The 27,765-nt window shown below is 34.8% G+C and overlaps 1 protein-coding gene across 1 annotated transcript in view; it reads left to right on the top strand.

The window, feature by feature from the left end:
* Window positions 1-27,765, top strand: part of MAD1L1 (mitotic arrest deficient 1 like 1) — an 894,370-nt gene that overhangs the window by 123,881 nt on the left and 742,724 nt on the right. The window contains exon 10 of the mRNA XM_074208800.1: window positions 23,812-23,898. Within this exon, the coding sequence (XP_074064901.1) occupies window positions 23,812-23,898 (87 nt within the window). The remainder of the gene's footprint in view (window positions 1-23,811; window positions 23,899-27,765) is intronic.

Here is a 27,765-nt window from a genome sequence, read left to right as displayed (position 1 = left end):
TCCCTTGCCCACTATTCCTTCTTGTATATTGCAAATCCTATATAAAATACTGTTGATTTTTCTGCATTTATTTTGTAAGTTTTGTTACTTATTGAAGCTGTTAAATGTCTAAATTTTATCTTCTGACTCCCTAGGATTTTAATTTTAAAGCACTTATCAGAATTCCTGGCACATAGGAAGCACTATATAAATGTTATCAGCTATTTTTTATTATTATTAAACTCCCTTGTCATATCATCAGCAGTATAATTTCTTTTCCTCCATTTGTGTTTAGGATTCTCTTCCCCTTATTGCTAGCATTTCCTATAGCAATATCAAGTAACAATGACGAAAAGGGACATCCTTGCTTGTGAGTTTACTAGGAAACTTTCTATTATTAAATGATTTAATATAAAGTTTTAGTTGTAGACACACACATTTTATTGTATTAAAATAGTTCCTCTCTGCCTATACTTGATAGTTTTTTAATTATAAATGAATTCACTTGGTTAAAGGTTTTTTCCTAAATCTTTTGATATAATCATATACTTTTGAGTATTTTAATTTTCGTTATTTTCTTGATGGTGATCATTCTTTCATAAATGATATAAATTCTATTTGAGGATAATGCCTTTTTTTTTTTTTAGATTTTTCAAGGCAGTGGGGTTAACTGGCTTGCCCAAGGCCACACAGCTAGGTAAATATTAAGTGTCTGAGGCCGGATTTGAACTCAGGTACTCCTGACTCCAAGGCCAGTGCTCTATCCACTGGAGGATAATGATTTTTTTTAAAGATAAATTTTGTAATTTTTTTGCCAGTATTTTATTTAACAATTTTGGTATTTAAAGTCATCAGTGTTCTTGGTCTTTAGCTCAATTAGTTTTTTAATTCTTCCAGTGTTTAAGTAGTAAAGCCAGATTTTTTTTCCATTGCTTTGTTACAAAGTGTGTTGCTTCCCAGTTTTTAAGAATAATGTTATGTATTGTGAAACACATTTGATTGAATTATCCTGCAAATATCTTTTTTTCTTCTTCCTGTTAGTAATTCCTTTACAGGTAGTTCATTTTCTTCTCTAAGACTGGATTGACATTCTTCAATAACTTGGTTTTTTTTATATTTTCCTAGATAATTATTTATTTCAGAAACTTTTCTTGCTATATAACACTATTGTAGGTTTTGATATTTACTTCATTATAAAATTAGATTTTCTAAAAGTTTATAATTTTTTGTTACATTTTTCCAAGAACCAGTTTTTAGTTTTGATGATCATTTATTTTTCTAGCATTTTTGATTTCCAATTTCTTTCTATGATTTTTTCTTAGGTATTCAATTATTATTTGTGTTTTTGTATCCTTCTAATCTTTAAAACTGCATATTTAATTCAATAATTCTTTTGTGTTAATTCATCTTTTTTAGGATTATACTTTTTCTTCTGTGAACTGCTTTAAATTTTCCTAGAAAATTTGGAATATTATCATACTGTTTTATTTTCTTTTTCTTTCTTTTTTTTCCTGTGATTCACTCATTGTTCAGGATTTTTCTTTTTATCTTCATTTATATCTGTTTCTTTTCTTGTTCTTCTAAAATTGACTACTATTTTTTATTGCATTGTATTTTGTGAAGGATGTACTTTGTATTTATGGTTTTTATATTAATTTTGAAAATTCTTTGTGCTCTAATATATTGACAGATTCTATATGACACAGAGAAATGGTTTCATTCAGTTCTAAATTATCTAGCTGTTCATTTAGTTCTATAGTTTCCTTTTTATTTATCTTCCTATTGCTTTTTCTAACTCTGAGAGAGGTTCTGGAAAGCTACAGTTAGAGCTATGGATTAACAATATCATGATTACATTCAGTATTAACAGTTTTCCACTTTGAGATCTTCTAACCTTTTTTGACTTGTAATTATCTTACTTGTACTATCAAGACTAGGTTAAATGGAATGAAGCACTTTCTGTATTCTCAGGAACATGACTAAAGAAATGAAAAACTTGATGAATTTCACCCGATTATTTTCTTTTGTTTGGATAAAGAAAACTCTTGCAAAATGAGAGGTTTTTTTTTTGTACTTATACTTGACACAGAAAAGTTTCCAAAAATTTCAGGAGAGTAGAGTTGTGTGAGACCACTTAAGCTCTGTTTGCTTTAGTTTCCTTATTTCTAAAAGGGGTTTTATAATAGCATCTACTGGTAGATTATTTTAAGGATAAAATGAGATAGTAGCCATAAAGCCCTTTTCAAGACCTAAAGTACTATATAAATATTAGCTATTACTATTTTTCTTAGTAATAAATTATGTGTGCAAGTGATTATAGGAATCTTTTTTTTTTTTTTTTGGCAAGGCAAATGAGTTTAAGTGGCTTGCCCAAGGCCACACAGCTAGGTAATTATTAAGTGTCTGAGCCCAGATTTGAACCCAGGTAGGCCTGACTCCAGGGCTGGTGTTCTATCCACTGCCCCACCTAGCCACCTCGAATATAGGAATCTTTAAGAGGGTTTCTTGTTCAGAAGTTCCCACCTTAATTTATGGATGGGTTATTTAAACTTACAGTGGATTTGATCTGATCTAATAGTCATCTGTTGGGCTTTAATCGCTGTCCCAAAACAGTACAAGATATTTGATTTTTTTCATTGGGAAATATTTTATGAATAGGAAATTAACAAAAAAAACCCCTGCAGATTTAGTATAATGAATATAAACCACAATCCTGTGCATTGCCGTCATTTGAAGGAGTAAGCTATTTTTAAGTTTTGTTGAACGCAAGTACTAATTTGTATGTACTTTCTGTGAATGTCAAATAATTAAGGGAACATTTTTTAGTGTTCTGTCACCTGCTGATTTAGCATTACTGATTATTCAATCCAAGTAATAGTTAATGAAATAAAATAAAATAAAATAAAATAGCACTAAAAATAGAGTTGGTAGGAAATAAAAATAACTATTTTTGGCTCTCAAAAACAAGAATGTAATTTTCCCCACAAACCTCTACAGGAGTTCAGGAATGGTATATATGAACTCGGGAGTGGATTGTATTTACTCAAAAATATTGATTGTAGAATCATTTATGTTAGATGAAGAGACCTATTCCTTAGTATAGTAGATTACAGTAAGAGCTTCATTAGTTTAGACCTGGATATTGCTGGCATCTCATGTCCCCTGGATTAAGAACAATTGGGAAGAGCCAAACTGACTTCACAACTCTCTTTTATAAAGCATGGGATGGGTGATTGATTCACAATCATCTGGAGGCAATCTCTGAATGAAGCTCAGCCCCTTTAGCCACAAGAGGCACATATATCTTGGGAGCTGGTGCCTCAAACAGTTATCCATACCTTGGAATATCATCAAATTATTGGAAAATTGTTTATATTGATCAGACTTCCCTGATCACTCTCTACCCAAGTGATTTAAGTTCTTTGACTCAGATACAACATGCAAATCTAAACATTTTTGAACAGGCTATTGAATATTAGCTTTGAATGATGCATTGATTTTGATGATTATGCCCAATGATTTTGTGGCTGATAGAGCAAGAAAATTTGTATTGTAATCCTGATTGGATTAATAATTATGCTTGTGGATAAATTTACTTGATTTTGTTGTGCTTCTGAGACCACTCCAGATGAAATGGTCTCTTTTAAGTGATAAAATTTTCTTCAAAATTGCTTGAGTGAATTTGTGGGCACTTTAAAAAGCTTGATTAGTATACCAAAAAGATTTTCTTGCTGATCTGCTCAATATATGTTTGAAATTCCTTTTAGGCAGCTTCCTTTAAAGTTATTCTACAAGTTATATAGAAAACTATCATTTATAATTTAAAAGTATAAAATTATATTAAGAATTTTCATTTCTAGAAAGTGGAGGCATATTTTTTGAAAGCTGAAAGACTATTAGAAAATATAAATGGAATTAAATGAAACCTAATTGATATTTCTTCATTTATTGGACAAATGATTTTTTAATTTTTAATTTTCATGGGTTAATTATAGGATCATAGAGTTAGCTCTGAAATCTTATTTGATTGTTTCATAATCATGTATTAGCCCCCTATTATATTCTGAGTATTGTATGTATAAGTGCCTATTCATGTATATGTATATAGATACATTTACATGTAAACACTCATGTAAATATGTGTAGAATTATATCTATATCTATATGTATACCATCTATATCTATATCTACATCTACTTCCATATCCATGTCCATATCTATATCCATATCCACACACAGAATTGAGCTTGACAGGTCCAGATGATTTAGGATGAGAGGTCTTAGAAAGAAAAGATTGTCAACTTTGGGGGGATTAGGGAAAACTTCATGGATTTGGTATTTGATCTGGCTCTTGAAATATAGTAGAATTTCTTTGGCTGTGGTTGGGGAGGATGGGCCTCTAATGATATGCTTGAAATAGGGAATTACCTAAGCAAAATGCAGGTTGGTTGGAAAGGGTGGGAAGTCTTTCAGAGACTGAGAGTTGTCTACTTTGACTTTCAGAATAGTATAATGTCAAGTGGTGAAAGGTTTGAGTATTTTAGGGTAAGTCTTTTGAACTTTATGTTTTAGGTTAATACGAATATTGAGCATATTTAATCAGGAGAGTGATGTCATGAGAGGTATCCATTTAGGAACCTTAATCTGGCAGAAGAAAGTTGACTATATTAGAAGAGAAAGAGGTTGGAGTTGGAAGGATCTATAAGAAAGGGTTCTTTTTTTTTTTTTTTGCAAGGAAAATGGGGTTAAGTGTTAGAAAGAAATTTCTGTAGTAGAATTTTTTAAAATTATTGTTAATTTGTTAATTTTAATGAGCATATATTTGAGAAATAGTGTACTTAGAACAACGTATATGTAAATATTTTGTCTATATAAGATTAAATTTTTATATAATTTTGACCTTTGTTTTGTTTTGAGTTTGTTTTTATGATTTCATGTTTCTGTATAGTAATCATTTTTATTTTAATGGTACAGAATTTTTAAATTATCATGTTAGTATCACAACTAATTCCACCATTCTTAAATTATTAAACACTTAGCTTTGTTTACAATTTTTCCGGTTATTAAAATAAAGCAACAATAAATATTTTTGTTCAAACAAGTCTTTTGCCTTCTATAAAACTAAGACATTTTTCAATGTAGTCATTAATAGTGAAAACATTGTATCAAAAGGTTTCTTCAGTATTATAGTCCATATTGTTTATAGCCAAATTACTCTCCAAAAACACTGGATCCATTTGCATTTCCAGAATCAGAATAGGAGATACACATTATGAATACCTTTGCTAATAGATGAGGATTCAATGTTATTTTAATTAGTGTCTCTTGTTATTGCATGGCTCTAAGTTTTTCATGAGTTATTCATAATTTGTATCTCCTTTTTTATATCTCCGACCTTTAGTCTATTGAGATGGTTCATCTTCTTACCAATTTGAATCTATTCCTTATTTACCTTATTTTATTTTAAATATTTTAGTTTTCATTTTCTAAAATCTTTATTGCTACATAATCATATCTGTATTTTCTTTTTTAAAAATTTTATTTTTTTATTAGCAAAAATTTTCTTTACCCCAAAATAATTTAATGCAAATTATTCTTATTAATATGAATAGTTAATAAAAACAAATTCCCTTATTGACCATGTCCAAAAATGATTACTTTGGAATAATTTCATTGATTAGAGTTCTTCTCTCTCTCTCTCTCTCTCTCTCTCTCTCTCTCTCTCTCTTGCTCTCTCTCTCTCTCTCTTTTTTTTTTTTTTTTAGTTTTTTGCAAGGCAAATGGGGTCAGCTAGGTAATTATTAAGTGTCTGAGACCGGATTTGAACCCAGGTACTCCTGACTCCAAGGCCAGTGCTTTATCCACTATGCCACCTAGCCGCCCGAGTTTTTCTCTTTTTCAAAATTGTTCCTAAAAAATGTTTTCCTTAAGGTCTTATTGTCTTCCTTCACATTTTATTGGTTCTGACTAGTCTCCCCACATTTCTCTTGTAGCAGTTTCTTTTATTATTTCTTATGGCACAATTGTATTTTATTACATTTATATACCATACTTTGTTTATTCATTCCCCAATTATTGTATTAAACCCTTCTTATTTCTAGGCCCTTGCTATTACCCCCCCAAAAGTCTTATAAATATTTTCGTACATATGTGATTTTTTTCATTCTTTTTTTGATCTCTTTGGCTTACAGGCCAATGGTGGTTTTTCTTTAACACAGTAATAGTTTGCAAAATTAATAACTTTTGGTGCACTGTTGCAAGCTTTTTTTCTCAAAAGCGTGGACCAATTTATAACTCCACTAACACTATCAATGGACTTGTTTTTTTCCACAGTTCCTCTAACATTTGTCATTTTTCTTTATTGTCAGTTTTACTAGTCTGATGGGTGTGAGGTGAAATCTCAGAAGAGCTTTAATTTGCATTTTAAAAGACAGTAGTGATTTGAAGTATTTTTTCCTAAAGCAAATATAAAAGCTTCATGTGGCATTGTATTTGCAGTGATGTACTGATCTAAAATTAATTTCTTTACACCACTGTTTAGTTCTCCCACCAAGGAAATTATTATATTTTATTTTTTTCAATCAGCAAAATTTCATATTTTCTTTATCCTACTCCCATCTCCCTTCACCCTACTTGAGAACAACATATAAACAAGGTAAAACAACATGTAATACCTAGGACACATTTTTAAAAACAACTAATTAATTAGTTAATATTTATTTTTATATAAATGATATTTCTTTTATACATTACTAAAATATTATTGTTTAAGAGTAAATATAATACCCCCTCCACCAAAAAATATAGATTCTCATGAGAAATAAAGTAAAGGAAAGAGAAAAAATATGCTTCAGTTTGGGTTCCAACACCACCAGATGTCTCAGGTGGATCACATTCTTTATGATAAGTCTATCACAAAAGCTACTTCCATATTTTTCCACCATTGCCATTGCTGATTGCAACTCCCTCCATCCATACCTCCCCACTACTGTATACTATATTTTCTCTTTCCTTTCACTCTGTCCCTCTTCTTAAACGTGCTGTAGGGTAGCTGAGTGGCACAGTGGACTAATCATGGACCCTGGGACCAAGAGGTCCCGAGCCCACATGCCACCCCTAAGGCCCAGCAGCCACCCGGCCCTGTGGTCCCAGATAGGCCACCTAATCCCAGCCCCTTGCAAGAAGTAAAAAAGAAAATGTTATATCTGACCACTCTCCCCCATGATCCACCCTCTCCTCCATCACCCACATCCCTCCCTTCCCCCTTTCCCCCCTTCTCTCCTTTTTACTCCAGATGTCTATACCCCATTGAGTATATATGCTGTTTCCTCTCCGAGTCACCTCTGATGAGAGTGAAGGTTCCCTCATTCTGCCTTGCCTTCCCCCCTTCTATATCATTGCAATAGCTCATTGCAATAAAAAAAAATCTTATCATACAAAATATCTTAACCTATTCCACCTCTCCTTTCTCTTATTTTTATAATATATTATATCTTCAAATTCAGCTCTCTTTTGTGCTCTCCTTCTACCTTCCATGGGGGAGATAGGATGGATGGAAATACAGCTAGCAATAGCAGCTGTGGGAAAAAAATATTGAAACACTTTTTTTATGGTGGACTTATGGTAAAGAAAGCTATCCCAACGACAGAACTGATGGCATCTGATATAATAAATTCAAGCGCACTTTTTTTTTAAGGTTTTTGGAAGGCAAATGGGGTTAAGTGGCTTGCCCAAGGTCACACAGCTAGGTAATTATTAAGTGTCTGAGGCCGGGTTTGAATTCAGGTTGTCCTGACTCCAGGGACGGTGCTCTATCCACTGCGCGACCTAGACACCCTCTGAAGTGCACTTTTAAAAAAAATTTTCTTGAGGTTTCTCTTTCTTTATGGTGGGGGGTGAGGGTGGGGGTGGCGTGGGGTGTTATGTGTTTACTTTTACAATATGATCATTGTAGTAATGTTTTTCATGTCTACACATTTTTAACCTACACTGGGTAGCTTGGGGGAATGGAATGGGAGGAAAGAAAAGAATTTAGAACTCAGGGTTTTGGAAGTAAATGTTGAAACTTGGTTTTGCTTGTAGCTGGAGGAAAAACTTAAAAATAAAATAAAATATAGCAAAGAGAAAAAAAGTTCTTTATTTCGTTAAAGATCCTTTTCTGTAGCCATGCATGCCCTCTCTCCTCTGCTCCCCCCCCCCCCCCCATTATCAGATTATTGTGAATTTTTCTGGGTAGATAATCTTGACCATAAACTCATGTTCTTACCTTTCTGGAATATTATTCCAAGCTCTCTGCTCCTTTTACATGGTGACTGCTAAATTGTGTCTTATTCTTACTGTGGTTCTTCAGTACTTTAGTTCTTTGATCTGACAGGTCTTATGATTCTAATGTTCTTTTCATTCTGTCCCAACTATAGTATGGTTAAAAGTACTTTTTTTTTTTTTTTTGCTAGAATATGGAAGTACTAGACTTTTTTTCTTTATGTTTTTGTAAGACAAATGTAGTTAAGTGGCTTGGCCAAGGTCACACAGCTAGATAATCTGAGGCTAAATTTGAATTCAGGTACTCCTGACTCTAGGGCTGGTGCTCTATCTACTGCTTAACCTAGCAGCCCCCAAGTACTAGCCTTTTGACATGAGTCCACCTCTTTCCACTTTGAAAGCTTTTCTGATCTCTCAGTATCTCAGATGATAGGAATCTCCAGTCTAAGACAAATGTCTTCAATGTTGTCATCTACTCTCCTGTGCTTTGGATTTTTAGAAGTCAAAATGTAGTGTATAGTAAGAATAATAAAATGGGACCCTGAGTCTCTATTAGACAGACTATAACTGTAAGCTTCTTAGCCCCCTGAGTCTGCTCAAGGGAAAGATTAGTGCTTTACTTTTTGCTCCTTAGGCATCTCCTTGAGGCAGGACAGAAGCAGAAGTAGTAATTTGAGTTATTTGTTATTAAACTTAGCACAGTTCTAAGTGTGGAAGATTCAGGTTTTGTGGGTTAAAAAGAGTTATGTTATGTGGGGCCAAGTTCATTATGAATATTTTGTATATTTCTGAGTGAAGAGTAGATGGTGTCATCTGAGAAGTTTTTATTTTAGTAAGTTTCATCTTTTCATAGTCCAAGTTCAAAAGTGTTTAAATAAGATTGAATCCTGAGAATGGATTATAGTGTAGTTTTATAATGTTTAGAACTGGAAAGTGAACCTTAGTTTTCATTTCAGGATCACGTCTTTAATCCTGGGAGGAATCTTAGATGTCATCTATTCTGATTTCATCATTTAACTATTTAGAGGCTGCTGAGGGTACAGTAAATAGAGCATTAGGCCTGAAATTTGGATGATGTATTCAAATCTTGTCTTAAACACTTAGTAATTGTGTGGCCCTGAGTGAGTCACTTATGTTCTCTCAGCCTCAATTTCCTCAATGATAAAATGGGGATAGTGATACTCCCAATGTAGGGGTTGTCGTGTGGATCATATATGATAATATCTGTAAAAAAATGCTTAGCATACAGTCTGGAATATAGTGGGCACTATAGAAATGCTTATTCATTTCCCATTCTCCAAATATGAGGAAGGTGAAATATAGGAAGATTAAAATTAAGGCCATTTTATTTCTTCCCTTCATAACTCTGCACTGTGATTTCTGATCATATTATTCAATTGAATTTATTTTATTGAAAGTTACAAATAATCTCCTAATTGTCAAATCTCCAAAAATTGTCACATTGCCTTTTTTCAATCCTCCTCTTGATTTCTCTAGAGCCTTTGATACTGCCCATCATGCTCCTCTTGTTGCTTTCTTCTCTTTAGTTTTTGATAACATTGGTGTCTCTTCTCTTTCTACATCTTTTACCGTCCCTTCTTTGTCTCTCTTGTTGCTTCTTGTTGATGAGGGCAGTGACATCTCACAGGTGATATTAAACCTTGCTCATAAATTAGATTTAAATAAGCAGAGCTCTTCCAGAATTGTTGAAGTTCAGTGTCAGGACCAAAGTCAAGACAACTGACAATGGCCTGTGATGCAGAGGGTGACCTTTGGTTTTCTAAATTAAGGTCTTTTTCTGGCCTTAGTTTTTCTTGGGATCTTCTTCTAAGTTGTCCCTGTCAACTGTGCGACTTTCTTGGCCCCTTTCCTGTGCTCCCTCCATATTCTTTCATTTGACTTCCTCGGATTTCATTTATCAACTCTGTGCAGATGATCTTCACATCTTTACATTAAGAAGCCACAAGTTCAAATTTAGACTAGACATTTCATAAGTGTATGACCCTAGGCAAATCCCTCACCCCTGTTTCAACTGTGAAATGGAAATAAAAACCTCACCAACCCCACAGAGTATGAGATAATGTTTGTAAACACTTATTATCTGGCGCATAGGGGCTTTATAAACACTAGCTGTTGTTGTATCATCATCATCATCATCATCATCATCGTTATTATTTATTTGACCAGCTCTAGCCTTTTTTCTCCCCTATATTATCATATTGTCCCACAGATATTTTTAATTTAATCTGTCTGAAATAGGGTCCATTGTCTTTCTCCAAATTCATGACTTTCTTACTTCCCTGTTATTGTTGTTGATACTACTGTCCTCCCAATCACTCAGGGCTCATAGTCTAGGCATTCTCAATTTCTCATTCCTCTTGACCCTCCAGGATCCAGTTTGTTGCCAGCTCTTTTTGTTCTGCCTTTTATTATCCAAACTTTTGTCAAACATTATCATTTCTACCTTTGTAACATTTCTTGTATAATCATCTTTCTCTCCTCTGACATTTGTACCATCCTAGTGCCTTGTTCATGTTACACACTGCCTAGACTGCTGAAATGGCCTTCTGGTTCATCTCCTTACCTCATGTTTCTCCCCTTTCCGATGCATTCTCCTTAGGTGTATCTGACTATGTCAAACACCACCTGTTCCTCTTAACTCCAGGGTCAAATATTCAATTTTCTCTTTGGCTGACCACCATAGTTTAGTTTCTTCTTATATTTTCTTACCTCCTTACATCTTACTCTCTTTCGCCCACAAACTTTTCTATCTCCTCACCATACTTTTCATGGCTTTCTTCCAAACTTAGAACTCTTTCCTTCATCTTTGCTTCCTGGGTCCCAGTCTACCAGATAAGTATCCCCTTCTGCAAGAACATTTCCAAGTCTTCCTTCATCTGATTGATTTCTTCCTGAGATTATCCTCAATTTATCTCAGTATATATCATTTGTATATAGTTAATGGCATTTTTCTCTTCCATGAGGCTGAAGTCCCTGAGAGCAGGGATTGAAAGTGTTCATCAGATTCAGAAGGTTTTTTTTTTTTTTTCTGTTTTGTTTTGTTTTGATTTTCTTCCTCTGGATGGGAATAATATAGTTCATAGCCAGTCTAATACAGTTGTCCTAGCTCTCAGGACTCCTGAGAGGACTTGCTTCCATTAAATTGTTCATCTCATAATGTTGTTGTTGATGTGTATGTTGTTCTTTTGGTTTTACACCCTTCACTCAGCTTCAGATCCCATAAGCCATTCTATGGATCTCTAGAGTCTGACCATTTATGGTTTATATAGAACAATAGTATTCCATCAAAGTAAATACTTTAAGAATTTTAACTATACTTTGCATTCTTTTTTGTTTTTTGTTTTAGGTTTTTGCAAGGCAAATGGGGTTAAGTGGCTTGCCCAAGGCCACACAGCTAGGTAATTATTAAGTGTCTGAGGCCAAATTTGAACTCAGGTACTCCTGACTCCAGGCCAGTGCTCTATCCACTGTGCCATGTAGCCACCCCTATACTTTGCATTCTCAATAGGGCTAACATATTGATTTGTTTTCAATGAATATTGAATAACTGATTGTTATAATGAATTTATAGGGTGGTTATTTCAGGCATCCTACAAAGCATTTCCTGAATTCTTTTCTGAAAAGCATTTTGTATGTATATGTATGTGTGTGTGTATCTTTCCTGGTAATGTAGTATGTAGTTTGGCTTAAAAAAATATGTAATTGTACTTTATGGTTCATTATTAAATGACTTATTGAAATGGCAAACTCCTGAATGTCAGTATTAGAATGGCCTGCTGAAATAACTAGCTGTCACTTTTCATCTAAGTGATTGAAATTAAACATGTAAAGCACAATGTGTAACTTGCTTTATATATTACTAAGATTTAGGGTGAGGATGAACTGCATGCCTGCAGTCTCTTATGGATGGAGAGTAATTCAAATGAGCAAACTATTACATTCGTTTTTACACTTCATTTGAACAGTTTGGGATTTTCTTTATTAAATTGTTGAATTTTAGATGATATTTTTACTTCAAAGAAAATTGGAGTGTGGTTTGCACTAATTTTTGCCTCTTAATTCTCAACTGTAGTTTGGAGATTTGCTGATCTAATTTGTATCCTAGGGCAAAAATCATGTTTCTAATTGGTATCAAATGTGTCTGACTGTTTGGCCAATGCTCTTTGGGGCATTGAAAGAAGAATATGCTTGGAGGTTATTATAGGTGATAATTATTTCCAATGAGAGAAAGCAGCTTAAAAAAATTTTTTAAGTTGGTTTGAATATGGAGGAATATTCACATTTCAAAACTCTCTAGTGTCCTTACATTTGTCTTTTACTTTGTCCTTTCTGCTATACAAAGTCTGAGTAAATACTGCCATAGCATAAGTGAAATACAGACTCCATCATGGTAGGTTAGATTTTATACCATGAGTCTTGATTTTAGTGCAATCGACATTTTGTAGGTGCCTGTTATTGCTGATTAGTTGTTTCATTCTTATCTGACTCTTCTTTTTTTTCCCTTTTTTATGTTTTCTTGCAAAAGATACTGGAGTGGTGTGCAGTTTCCTTCTCCAACTAATTTTTTCAGATGAGGAAACTGAGGCAAACAGGCAAATATAGTCCAAGATCACAAAGCTAATAAGTTTGTGAGGCTGAATTTGGATTCAGGTCTTCCTCAGTGCAGACTTGGCATTCTTCTACATACCACCTTCTTGCCTGGTGTTTGCAAACAAAAAAGGGGGGTGTCCTTATCCTCCAGAAGCTTATATTATATTACAGTGAAACATCAGGTACACAGAAAAGGGAATACAAATTATTTTGAGTAAATGAAAGGACTAATAACTGATGGAGAATGGTTCTTGAAAAGCTGGGGCCTCATGACAGGCAGTTTGGATTTTCTTAATATGAAAGACATGATCTGCTAAAGAGGGATGAGAATATGTTAGTTATCATTATTTGAGGAGAGGAAAAAAAGGTTTTAAGAATTGCTGCATGGGGTGTAGCTAGGTGGTGCAGTGAATAGGTACCTGCCCTGAAGTCAGGAGGACCTGAATTGAAATCTAGCCTCAGACACTTAATAATAATTACCTAACTGTGTGACCCTGGGTAAGTCATTTAATTACATTGACTTACAAAAACAAACAAACTAAAAGTTGCTTGAGAGTTTCATAACTGGTGAAGAATGATAGGTTTGTCATGTAATAGGGAGATCTTGGCTAAGATGAAACATTGCCCTTTGTACTTGAGGAAGACCAAATTATCATCATGATATTGGTGTCAGTATTTCAGTGCTTCCAACTATGGCTGATGAAACCAGTAGGAGCTTCAAAGGATATATCATAGATTCAACACACATAGTTCATTTGAACATTTGGGATGGAGATAACTAGATTTGTGCATCATATAATTTGCTGTCAGCAGTTGATCTAATCATCTAAAGGTTCAAAATTATAAAGGAAAGAAAGCCTGAAGAGGCATAATGGAAAAAGGGGAAATGGAGAGTATAGGAGGCTCTAGAGAGGCCAAGTAAAAGCATTAGGAGGAAATTAAGAAAGAGGGAAATAAAATAATTCATGATTAATGAAAAGATTCTAAAACTTAGTAAGTAGGAGGAGGCACATTTATGAGTGATGATGAGATCTTAAACATGAACATTTCTGTTGTCATGGGAGCTGATTAATGGAAAATGAGAATGTTTGAAGGTCCATCAGTGTTTTTGTTGAAGTCCCTGAGAAAGAGGGTTGGAATAGTGAGGAATTCTGGGAGCCGTTTTCTAAATACTGGAGAAGTGATGAAAAATGTTCTATAGGAATGACTGAGGTAAATCTCAAAGTGGGAAAGGTATAAGGATTTTGAGGATAGATACTAGGTTTTTTCCTTGAGTTTTTCTTTTTCTTTTTTTTTAAATTCTTTTGACTTTTTATCTCCAATTCCTAGTAAAGTATCTGATCGTAGTTGGTTAATACAAACTTCTTAACTGATTGCAGGAATTTTATGAGTGAATTGTTTTTTTTTTTTTGCTAGGCAGTTGGATTAAATGACTTGTCCAAGATCACATGGCTGGGTCATTATTAATTGTCTGAGGTCAGATTTCAATTCGGATCCTCCTGACTCCAGGGCTAGTGCTCTATCCACTATACCACCTAGCTGCCCCAGTGAGTGAAAATTTAATGATAGAATGACTTAATAGAAGAGGAGGAAAGGAAAGGTAATAGGAATTAAACAGAATTAGGGCAGAGCTGAATTAGAAGCAGAAAATGGGAAAGTTGGTTTTGTTTTCTGTTTTGTTGCTTGATCTCAGTGGATATCATCTCTGTAATACAGAGATAACTGGAGAAAGAGGTGGGATATTATTAGTTATAGGATAGTGGAAGTACCTCTTGATTGGTGCTCCCAGTTTTAATGATCTCTAATGAAGAATACAAAGTTATATTCTCATTCTCAAAAATACCTTGGAGTTTAGAACAAACTGGACAAAAAATGATTGGATTAAGTGAATATTTTGTAAACAGGTCCCTAGGACCTTGTCTTTCTTTGTACTTTATACTAGTTCTTTGTCTTTTCCTAAGACAGTCATGGATGACAATTCACTCAGAATTGTCTCCACTATATGGAGTATTCTGTGGTTCCCAAGAAGGCTGAATTGGTAGTGTTTTTCTTAACTTGGTTAAGTGGAATGCATTAGATAATACCTCCACATGTAAGTAGGTTTCAAGGAACTGTAAATTTATCCATGGAAAAGGAGAATTGTAATTGCTACCAGCTGAATGATTGGGTGTAGGAGAATTGTTTGCATGCTCTAATCCTCTCTTCTTAGATACCTATTCACCTCTAGATGGTTGACATAATAGATGGCTGAAATATTTCCTGAAATATTAATATTTCTCTCTCTCTCTCTCTCTCTCTCTCTCTCAGAGCATTTATTTCTTTGTATAAATTGAATATTCTTATTCTTCTCCCACTATTATGACAGATCTAAAACCACTTAGCTTCTGACTTCCATGATACATTCAAAGATTGTCAGAAAAAAGCAATGATCTGACATTGTCTTGTTAGTTCAGTTGTTGGTTATATTGTATATCATGGGTATCTCCTTTCTACAGGATCACTTACTCTAGAGAAGAAGATCACTAGAGAGGAGAGTCAGTTAGATCAAGGCCAGGCAGAACCTGCTTACTTCTGAAACTAGTATAGAATTATAAAATTATAGTCAGACGGGATTTGTTTCTCAGATTTCCTTTTATTTCCATCCTTACCTTTTTTTGGGGAATAAAAATTCCCAGGATTATAATTCTTTTTTGAGAAAATCTTTTATTATTTCTATATTTTTGAGATTCTAATTTCCTTCCCTTCTTGTGACATAAAAGTCACATTTACATTATTGATGAGTACATTTTACTGAATGGTAAAATACAAGCATTACTGAAAGTAATATATATATATATGTGTGTGTGTGTGTGTGTGTGTGTGTATATATATATATATGTATGTATATAGTAAAATATATAGCATTAAACTCCAGAAATCTATGTAAGCTAACTGAGAAAGTCCTGAAATCTTGATTGTTCACTAGTTGCAAAGAATCCTGATATATTTTGGTTACATGTTTTATTAAGGGTGTTGAGTTACCCTGGGGCCATTTGCAGAAGACCGTTCTTCCATATTTTTAAAATCACTCTGTTACCAGCTCACATTCGTGTAAGAATGGCATTTCCTTTCTGTCTGATTACCTTTCAAGCTCTATTCTCTCAGGATCTCTCAGGACTAAGTACTGGGGCTTTTAGGGCCAGAATAATCTCAATCTTCTCTTTTCTTCTCTCTGAAATGTTTCTGAGGGTAAAGATGAAAAAAAAAGACAGTCCCTGTCTGAATGAGGTTAAAAAATCTGTGGGGGGGGGGGATCAAAACACAACAGGAAGCCACTTTTTAGCTTCCTTTTGTATTTTGATTACCCCCAATAAATTTTTTTAACCTCATTCAGGAAAGGGACTGTCTTTTATTTGTTATCCCCAGTGTGTAGCACTGTGTTTATCACATAGTAGACTATGTTTATTGAGAAGTTTATTGACTACTGAGCTCAATGACCTGGACATTATGCTGTGATGCTTAACTTTATAATAGATAGAATTCATTTTATAAATCTTAAAATACTGTGTAAATATCAGGTGCTGTTATTTTTTTAATTTTTAAAAAAATTTTATTTATTTAAGGCAGTGGGATTAAATGACTTGCCCAAGGTCACATAGCTAGGCAATTATTAAGTGTCTGACACCGCTGGTACTGTATCCACTGGGCCACCTAGCTGCCCCTTGGTACTATTATTTTACCTCACTGTTTCTGTCTTTGTTTCATAACCCCTAACATGATGTAATCAACTTAATGCTTACTTTTTCTTTAGTAGTTAAATGTATTTATCTTTCTCATGTTTCTTTTTCTTGGAATTTTTTTCTAAGTCAAATATTCTATGTGCTTATGTTCATTTTTCAGGAATTTTCAAATGTGTCTTTCTGAGAAGGAATTGTCTTTATTGGTGATTTGTTTCAGTTTTTCATGTTGTATCATTTTGGCTTAAATCATGAATTCCTTTGCTTTTTAGAATATACTATTCCATTCCTTTCTATAATTTCTTATGACTGTAGAATAATCTTGAGTTATTTGAATTTTTTTCTTTTATATTTAAAGTTCTTCTGACCATTTAAAAAATTGTTGATTTTCATCCAAATTATAAAATTTAGCAACTATGTGTCAAGAAGTTGGAATAGAGCAATTTTCCCCCCTAAAAGTGATCTATAGATTTCTCTGTAATAATGCTTTGTTGTTTAAATTCAGGGGTAATACTCCTGTGTCTAGTTTTCAAAACTAATCACTTTGGTCTATATAGATTGTATAGATTAAATCAGAATTTAGATATCTAAATATACCTTTTAAAAACAGTTAACAGAGTCATAAAAACTGAACCCATGAGGTAGAGTCTCAAGTAATGAGAGTCAGTAACAGATCTTAATTAATTAATAAAGTTTTGTTTTTTTTAAAAGAAAGATTTATTATTTTTTAATGCCATTTTTTTCCTACATTAATGTTCTTGCATTTGAAGTTTCTCTGCATTCCCTAGATCATCATTTTGACTTTCAGTCCATCCCTCACAGCCATCATTTGGGGAAGAAGCTCTTGTGGAGAAGGGACCATCCTCTCTACCAGTTATCCATCTTTTGCTACAAGCAAGCCAGTGTAGTTCAGGTAGCAAAGAAGTCTGAGGAAGAGGCAGGAGATAGCATAATCGGGCAGGTCAGATGACCACCACCACCACGATAGCCTTCTCCCCTTAGATCTTGATGAACAGCCTGGGACCCTTCATGGAATAGCTTTGCAAATAGAAAGGCATTTAGACTAATGCTCTCAGTCATCATTCTGGGAAGCAATCATTGAGGCAGTGCAGCCCAACAATTCCATCTACAAGTGCTCTCTCTGATGCTTATTGAAAACTCAAATGAGAACTTACTTCGTACTTATCAAATGCTTCAGCACAATAATTGACATTATTTTACCAATGGATATGACATTATAGAAGAGGCATACCTTAAAGATCATGGGACTTTTCCATCTGACTTGCAACTGAAATCTTCTGTGTTTTGATTTCCACTTTAGAATGAGATCTTTGAGAACAAGAATGATCATAGCTTTCTTTTTTGTATTCCTTGAGCACAGTATAACACTTTGCTTATTATTAAATACTTAAAAAACTTTAACTATTACCTTTAATTAAAAAAAAACAAAACCATTATCATATATAATTTTGCTCTCTCTTATGCTTTATGTTTCTTCCTTAAGGATATATTTTCTCTCTCATCACATTCAACTTAGACCAATGTATAGCATGGAAACAATGTAAATACTAATTAGACTGCTTTCTGTGGGGAGTGGGGGGAGGGAAGCAAGAATGGGGAAAAACTGTAAAATTTAAAATAAATAAAATCTTTCTTTAAAAAAATGAAACAAAACTTTATTCATTAAGTAAGATCTGTTACTGCCTCTCATTATTTGAGACTACCTCATGGGTTCAATTTTTATGACTCTGTTAACTGTTTTTAAGAGGTGTATTTAGATATGTAAATTCTGTTTTAAAAGTCCTCATTTCTTCCAATGGATTTCATTTCTCTTTGGGAATATCTTAGAATTTTTTGTTGATTTTTTTTTTTATTCTCTGAAAGTACACAGAATTTGCAAGTTCTTTTTTAAAAATGGTTTACTCTTTTTTTATGTGTAATGTTTTTTAAGGGAACTTTGTTTTATCTTTGAGGATTTATCTTTTGAGGATACCTTCTGGTTTTAGGACATTCTTGATTCATCTGTTTGTATTTTTGACTATTAGATTTTCTTTTGAAAATTTTTTTAAATTTCTTAGAAAATAGTTTCCTCAGGTCTTAAGGTGTGGAGCCAAGATGACAGGAGAAGGGTCTCTCCTAGGTGCTCTCTCTAAAATATTTAAAAAAACATAAACATATGACTCTGACTAAATTTTTGAGAGACAGAACCCACAGAAAAATCCAGTGAGGCAATTCTTCAGCCCAAGGTGACCTGGAAAATAGTGGAAAAACTCTGCTCCATGGGGTTGGAGGGGTGGTCCCACCAGAGTGAAAAAACTTCAGCCTCCTGGAAATAGCCCCAGAGTTCTTGAGAGCCTTGGTTCTCAGTAGAAGAAGCAGTTTTCTGATCTGCACCCCGGGGAGCACTGGGCACAACTTGGAGGATCAGCAGGGAGACCTCTGTCAGAACTAGCCCAAAGCCCAGGCCCTCAGGGCAGTTGCAGCAGTCTGTGTACCCAGATCCAGGAAATAGAAGCAGGAGCCTCCAGGCAACTATGCCCTGAGTGTTCATCCCATGGAAGGTAGGAGAGGGAGACTTCCGAGGTCTGTCCTCTATCTCTGGAACAGGACCACCCCCAGTTCTCCCCCACCACAGGGTTGAGGGGTGCGCTTCTGGTCATTCACAGACCAGGAGAGCAGTCAGAACCTCACATACTGAGGTCCTTGTGGGGGGAAATACCCCAAAACCAGGCACAGGCTGGGGAAATGAGTAATCAGAAAAAAAAAAAGAGGAACCAGACCATTGACAAATACTTTGTCTATGATTCCAAGGAGGATCAAAATACTCAATCTGAAGATGCGGAAGTACAAACTTCTTCATCTAAAGACTCCAAGAAAAAAATGGAAGTTGGGCTCAGGTTGTGACAGAGCTCAAAAAAGGTTTTGAAAATCAAGGGAGATAGAAGAAAAATTGGGAAAAGAAATGAGAGAGATGCAGGAAAAACATGAAAACAAAGTCAGCAGCTTAGTCCAGGAGATCCCCCTCAAAAAATTCTGAAGACAATAACATATTAAAAACCTGCTTAGGTCAAATAGATAAAACAGTTCAAAAGCAGAACTGGCCAGATGGAAAAGGAAATAAGAATGCTCTCTGAGGAAAACAAATCCTTCAGATGTATAATGGAGCTAAAGGAAGCTGAAGACTTTACAAGAAATCAAGACACAATACTTCAACTCCAAAAGAATGAAAAATTAGAAGAAAATGTGAAACATCTCATTGAAAAAACAACTGATCTGGAAAACAGATTCAGGAAAGATAATTTAAAAATTATTGGGATACCTGAAAGTCATGATCAGGAAAAGAGCCTTGACCTCATTTTTAGAGTTTCTTCAGGAAAATTGTCCCAAAATCCTAGAAGCAGAGGGTAAAATAGAAATTGAGAGAATCCACCGATCTCCCCAGGAAAGAGATCCCAAAAACACAACCCACAGGAATATTATAGCCAATTCCAGAACTTTCAAGTCAAAGAGAAAATATTATGAGCAGCCAAAAGGAAACAATTCAAATATCGTGGATTTGCAGTCAGGATCACACAGGATTTAGCAACAACTATATTAAGGGCTCCTAGGGCTTGGAATATAATATTCTGGAAGGCAAAAGAGCTTGGAATGCAACCGAGAATCAACCATCCAGCAAAACTGAACATCCTCTTCCAGGGGAAAAGATGGACTTTCAGTGAACCAGGAGAATTTCCATTATTCCTGTTGAAATGACCAGAGCTGAACAAAAAGTTTGACCTTCAAATATAGGACTCAGGTGAAGCATAGAGAAGTGAAGAGCAGGGTAAATTATGAGGGACTTAATGATGATGAACTGCACGTATTCCTGCATAGAAAAATGGTACTGATGATACTCATATAAAGCTTCTCATTTAATAAAGCAGGTAGAAGGAGCTTATATAGATGAAGCATAGGAGAGAACTGAATTTAAAGGTATATTGTAAAAATGGAGTCAATGGCTAAAAGGGAAATGTACTTGGGAGTAAGAGACATGAGAAGTGAAATAGGCTAAGATACTTCATATAAAAGCCATTTTTTTTGTACTTTTGCAATGATATAGAGGGGGGAAGGTGAGGGGGAATGAGGAAACCTTCACTCATATCAGAAATAGCTCAGAGAGGAAACAGCATATATACTCAATAGGGTATAGACATCTAGAGTAAGCAGGAGAGAAGGGGGAAGAGGGGGGATGTGGGTAATGGAGGAGAGGGTAGATCATGGGAGAGAATAGTAAGATGTAACGCATTATCTTTTTAAATTTTTTTTTATTTTTTAGGTTTTTTTTTTATTTTTTTATTTTTTGCAAGGCAAATGGGGTTAAGTGGCTTGCCCAGGGCCACACAGATAAGGTAATCATTAAGTGTCTGAGGCTGCATTTGAACCCAGGTACTCCTGACTCCAGGGCCATTGCTTTATCCATTGCACCACCTAGCCACCCCTGCATTATCTTTTTTACTTTTTGCAAGGTGCTGGATTGGATGACCTGTCCAGGACTATGGGTTTGGGTGCTTGCTGGTTCTCTGGGCTGGTATGTGGACTTGGCGGCCTTTTGGCCCCAGGGCCATTGCTTTGTCTGCTGCGCCACTCAACTGCCCTACAGAACATTTTGGAAGAGGGATAGGATGAAGGGAAAGAGAGAATAATGTATATAGTAGTGGGGAGGAATGGATGGAGGGAGTTACAGTCAACAACGGCAACTATAGAAAAATATGGAGGTGGCTTCTGTTAATGGTCTTATGATGAAGAATGCGATCCACCTGAGACAGAGCTGATGGTATCAGAACACAGACTGAAACACATTTTTTCCCTCTTTCTTTTACTTTATTTCTCATGAGGTTCTATATTTTCGTGGGGGAAAGGTATTATGTTTGCTCTTAAAAAAGAATATGTATGAAGAATTGTGGAGTTTGAACAGAGAACAAAGACTATTACCTTTAGGATATGATTTTTCTCTCATCACATTCAAATGTATACCATGGAAACAATGTAAAGACTAGGATTGCCTTCTGTGGGGGGGGTGGGGGGGTGGGGAAGCAAGATTGGCAAAAGGCTGCGGCACCCAAAATAAATAAATAAATAAATTCAAAAAAAAAAAGATGAATCTCAAAAGACAATTACTCTTTTTCTAATTTGACCTGATTAAAAGGAGACTTTATTTGAAAGGTGAATTTCCAAACACTTGTACTACAGAATTATAATTTAAAAAATGTGTATAAGGACAAAATTCATTTTTCATATCTTCAAATAAGCTCAACTTCACTGTTAAAAATTATTTTCCTATAATAATTCTCTATCTTTTTCCCTTTTGTTGAAATAGGGTAGCCTCCATATATATATTTGGGATATCAGATTTACTCTCCTAGATCCTTACTTTGAGAGCTTTCTATGGATAATGATTACTGGTCTCTATTGGCTTTCAGTAATCTTTCCTTCTGACCTGGAGCAGCAATTTATGTCACATCACCCCAATTTTTTTCTCCTTTCTTTCTAATGGATGGACAGAATCAATTTTTATCAATTTTTGTAGGGGTGACAAAGGAAAAGTCTGTGCCATTCTTATCGATCCCACTGTGGATTGTGGTGGTAATGTTTCTGATTCTTATCAGAATGGAACATGTTTTTAACCTCTTGTCTCCCCCCTTTTCTAGACATGGTTGTATGAATTGGTTTGTGGGGGAAATATGCCAGCAGAACATCTTTATTTATGGGCATCCTCCAATGGTTTTCTCTAAATGTCCTTTATTTAATTGTATCTCTTCCAAGGAGGACATAATCTTGTGAGGGAGGGCTGCTTATTCATCCCATTAAGGATAGATTTATTTGGTTTTAATTCATAAAGATTTTTCATTGTTCTTTCTTCTTTGACCTTTGGTTGTTACATAATTCCAATTCTTTTTTTTTAATTTTGGAGTGATAGATAGTTAAAGGACTAATTTGGTATCTTGCTAGTCTTGTAAAGCCATTATCATTATTGTTTATGTACCATGATGTTTACTAATAATGCATTTAATGTAAAACAAGAAAGTTTGTGCTTTATACCATCTAAATATTTTTTAGTCCTCTTAAAATATGATGCTGATGATTATTATCCATAAGTGCGATCATGAATGATTGAATTAATGTATGTATTTCTTTCCTTTTTTGCTTTCTCCTTTGGTTTTTAAATTATTGCCTCCATTTACAAATGTTGTAAGCATTAGTCATAGTGCTTCTCCCTTTATATGTCCCTATAACTGATTCAGTTTATTAGTTCTTCCTAAGGTACAGAGGGAAGATGAAAAATTAAATAGTTCTTGAAGAGATTCATGTCATTTAGTTTGGTGAATATGACCCTATACCTCCATATCAATAAGAATAAACACAGTGTTTAAAAGACAACATACTGTGCAACATTATTTGGAAGATAGGGTATATAATTGAGAAATTGTAGCTTTTGAAGAATGAGAAGAATCTTGTCAGATAAATTATGGATTTAGAACTTTAAGAGACCATAGAAATTATCAAACCTATTTTATTCATTTTTTTAAAATGAGGAATTGCAACTTAGAGGGATTAGTGATTTAGCAGAGGTTACAAACAGGAATTAGAGGTGCTATTTACTCTAAATCCTGCTCTTTTTCCGCAGTCCCATGCCTTACTTTTAGAGAGGGAAAGCAGTGGGAGAGAATGGCTCTAGAGCAAAGGCTCTAGTATTGGGGAGCTCAAGATGTGCAGAGGTGAGAACCAAGAATCCTCATGTCTGATGGGTGGACTCCATGGAATGGAATTATGTGGTGAAAGACAGGAAGGACAAAGGAATGCCTCTAGAAATCACTTCTTAACTAGTATGTTCTTCTTTTCTGATGACTGCTTGCTGTACTTTTTTTTCTTTTCTTTTTTGCTGTGATTTCCCAATGGTCTGTGGTTCTGCTGCGTTGCTTGAAGCCTTGTTCTAGCCTGGAATATGGCTGGAATACTTTGTGTCTTTGTGAAATTCATGGTTTTCCAGGAATAGGCTGGAAAAGGTTTATTTAAACTTTAAATGCTGTTTAATGTGTAAAAGTTTTTGTATTTTCAGCAGGGTATATATGGTCCTGTTCATGAAGGACTTTTGAAGTCACCTTTAGGTATATTTTAAAATTCTTGACAGATTTGGTAATAATCCAATTGCAAATGACCTATTTGTGTTAACTTTTCTTTTTTGTGTGTTACATTTGTCCCACAGAACCCCTGAAGATCTCTCCAACCACCTTGTGTCCCTGCAACGGCGGGAGATTGAGTTGACAGAAAAGAGCACCACCAGTACAAGCAGGTAGGGCTGATGTGGCAAATTGCCCTGGGCCTGACTCTTGGAGACTTTCTGATGGGAAGGTTGTCCTTTATCCATCTTAGGGCTAGTCAGAATTTGTGCTCTTACAGCACTATATTCTTGTTTTAATTCTGTCTCTTATTTGGTCTGTGGCACAGATGACATCAGTGAGGTTAAAATTTAATGAGTTCAAACTGTGGATGCACTTTTTAGTGTCTTCGGATGATAAAACTCAAATTTCCAGTGAGAATCACTTGGTCTTTGAAATCAGTAATTTTATACCATTATGCTGGCTGCCTGATTTCTGCATGTTCCTGTTTCAGCTGTACCATTCATCTCTCTTTCATGACATGAGTATTGAGGTTCTTCAGGAAAGAAATGTTTTCATTTAAGGGCTAAAGCTCAGTATTCATCTTGTCCACTGTTGATCCAGTGATGGAGGGAGGGAGAGAAAATGCTGAGCCTGGGTGTGCATCGTTGCTTCTTATGCTGTAGCCCCCATCCTCCCTGAAAGATGGCTTTTCTATAATTTATTAGTAGCTAGGAGGAAATTTTTTGTTATGGTAGCTCTGCTGCTGGCTGTAAAAATATGCTTTTAGAAACATCTGGTCATTCCAAATACTTTTAATTTTGAAATGTCAAGTGATAATGATTCCTTTTTGACTTCCAGTGAAATTTGCATTGTTGTCAGTGACCTGAAATAAAATCTTGAACATCATGACAAATTATTCTATTCCTTTACTTTTATTTCAAAACTCAAATATTTTCTATATTTTTTCTGCCCTCCATGGTTTATTTAGACAATATGGAAGTAGGAAGGCAAACCTCTGAAATGAGGTTCCTTTCATTTTCTTCCCATGCTCTATTGTTATACTTTAATAGCAGTTGTTTGATCTAGAACTCGGTTTAGAAGAATTCTGTTCTTTGAGGAAATCCAGTTTTGGAGAAAAATGCTTTGGTGTGGGAAGATAGTTATTCTGTTCATAATACTGCCATTAGTAATTGTTTTGCATAAGACACTTAACATTTGAACTTCTTTGTTGCCATTGATCAAATAGGAATCAACTTAATCATGTCAATTTAGTACTTTGAAGTTTCCAAAGAAAGACATCCTCTGACTAATGCTTTAGTACTTAATAGTAATTACTTGGAGGCCGCTAGCTAGGAGGCATTGGATGAAACACTGGAGACCTGGCTCAAATCTGGCCTTGAATACTTACCAGCTATGTGATAGCCATTAACTCTCTTTAGCTATTAACTTAGGTGCCATAGCAAGAGCAAAAATGGGCAGAACTCCCATTTTGCAGATGAAGAAATGGAAGCCTCAGTGGATAAGGTGACTAATCCTGGTCATGGTGGGAAAAAATGGGACTCATGCCCTCAAATACACTGAACCTTACTTAGGGAATTACTGGGATTGTTGGAAATCGGAACCTCTGCTTCCTTTCTTGGAATGTTCTGTTACTGTTGAACTCTACTGTCTGCCTTTCTAAATGTAAACTTTCAGTCAGTGATCTCCACAACCCCTTAATTATGAAATGTCATCATGATTATATTGTTTTAATGGTATTTTTTTTTTTTTGTTCTACAGACATTCCTTTTAGCTATAGCATGATGTCTTATAAGATAACGAACTAGTTTGCTAGGATAATCTATAAGTATCCCTTTTGTTTCATTGTAATTGATACCTACTTTCTTTTCTTTATGGTAATAATATTTTGGGGGGGGAGCTCTCTCCCTTTTGTCTTGCTTGTTTTTTTATCCAAATTTATATTTCCTTTTTGCTGAATGAAGAAGGTATTTCCTTAACGAACCCTGCAGTTGCAGTTAGTCTGGGTTTTTAGGAAATAAACTTCTGGAAAGGTAGAACAGAGCAGTTTTGCTAATCATTCTTTCTTCTCAGCTCTCTCCTTCCGTCCTGTACATTCCTCTTCCCCACATCTATAAACTGTGCTTAGTCATCTCTCTACAGACTGTTGCTGTGGAGATTGCTTGGGGCTATCTATACCAAATAAGAGAGAAATTCGTGCTCCTAATACCATATTGCTTCACTGTGGAAGCAGAGGTTCCGATTTCCAACAATCCCAGTAATTCCCTAAGTAAGGTTCAGTGCATTTGAGGGCATGAGTCCCATTTTTTCCCACCATGATCAGGATTAGTCACCTTACCCATTGAGGCTTCCATTTCTTCATCTGCAAAATGAGAGTTCTGTCCATTTTTGCTCTTGCTATGGCACCTTCTCTCCACCTTAGCATTTTTTCTTGTTCAACTTTAAAGCTCTTGTTATGTTGCCTTTGAGAACTCCTATAGAAATGTTTTTATGTTGTGCTGGTCTCTCTATTGACAGCTGCTAGCACATTGCCTGGATTTTCATATATAGAAGTTATAATACTAAGCTCCAAAACAGCAACCTTTTTTATTTAAAAGAAAAACAAAAACCAACAACATTTCAGTATTAAATCTAAGGCTTTGTTTGGGTTTTGAAAATCTTCAAAAGGTAAAAAGATATGTGCTGTTGTTCTTACCAGAAAGCAGACTGAGATAAAGGCAGTGGAAAGTGGCAGGTTTTGATTTTCTTATTAAATGGTTTATCATTCTCTGCCACTAGACCATTTTGTGTATACTAGTTGAGCTGTTTGGATCCTTGAATATGGCTGATGTGCTTTACACAGAGTAGAAGGGGGAGTTTTGGTTCCTTTCCTTCTTTCCACATGACAGGAGCCAAAAGGGAAAATGAGTAAAATCAATCTCAGTCTTCTGGGTGAAGTTGTGGAAAGTGCTATTAATAGCACATGATGGATTGTACTAATGTTTATATTCTGTGGCTACAAGTTGCATAAATGGAGTACCAAGTGGTAGGAACAGCAAGGAGAGGTGTTGTTGAACCTAGGGAACCACCAGCAAATAAAGGATAATCATAAGTTTTTTGAAAAAGGGGGAACAATGGAGTTATTCCTTGAATTGTACCTTTGTAGTTTGATGAAACAAGTATGTAGATCTACCATACATACATATATACAGAGTGAGAGAAATTGGTATTCCTTTGGAATACTGCTGAGTATGAAATGAAGATCGACTAGTTTAATTATCAGTTCTATTAAAATTGCTGCGATTAGCTTTTTCTGAAGATTCATCCAGGATATATTACAAAGTAGTGACCTAATATCTAAGCTTACCAGTTCCCTACTTATATTCCATCTCTGTTTTGAGGATCAGTTTTCCAGTCTATGACCAGTTTATTAACAAGTCTACCCCAGAGAGGTTACTCTAACAGATATCTGAGGACAGGTGAGTTCTTCTTAATTCTACATCTGATTCTCTGTCTCCTGTGCAAATCAACTGGAGCTTGACCGTTTTGTCCATTATGCCACCATTAAAATCATTTTACAAAGATATATTAAATAACACATTGACATATATGAAATGCCATTAATGTGCATTCATATTAATAATATGCCCTAATGGGAAAGAAAGTTGAGGAAGAGATTGCATCGAGTTTATTCTGTTCGAGGGAACATTAGCTTTCTTTTCTTATGGAAGTTGTCTAAAATCTTTACAACACATATGATCAGTCTTTCATTTTGTTCAATTAGGGTGGGAATGGATGGAGTAAGACATTAAAGGAAATAAAGAAAAAAGAAGTAACTCATAATTTCTGTACTTTTCCAGACTTTCCTTTCTATTCTTTCCATAGAATAAATCTGTTTAATCCTGGATATGTTTAATGTGTCCTCTTCAAATTGATCTCTAAAAAATCAGAACCACTTTGTAATTAACATTATTTTTTTCCTAAAGGTCTCTTAAAGCAAATAAGAATTAAAACTACTGATGGCATTCCTATAAATCTCTTAGGGAAAGGATTTAAGTGGA

This window comes from Macrotis lagotis, chromosome X (assembly GCF_037893015.1).
Source record: "Macrotis lagotis isolate mMagLag1 chromosome X, bilby.v1.9.chrom.fasta, whole genome shotgun sequence".
NCBI classification, from domain to species: Eukaryota; Metazoa; Chordata; class Mammalia; order Peramelemorphia; family Peramelidae; genus Macrotis; species Macrotis lagotis.
The sequence above is the reverse complement of the archived record's forward strand: the minus strand, read 5'-3'. Positions and strand labels throughout refer to the sequence as shown.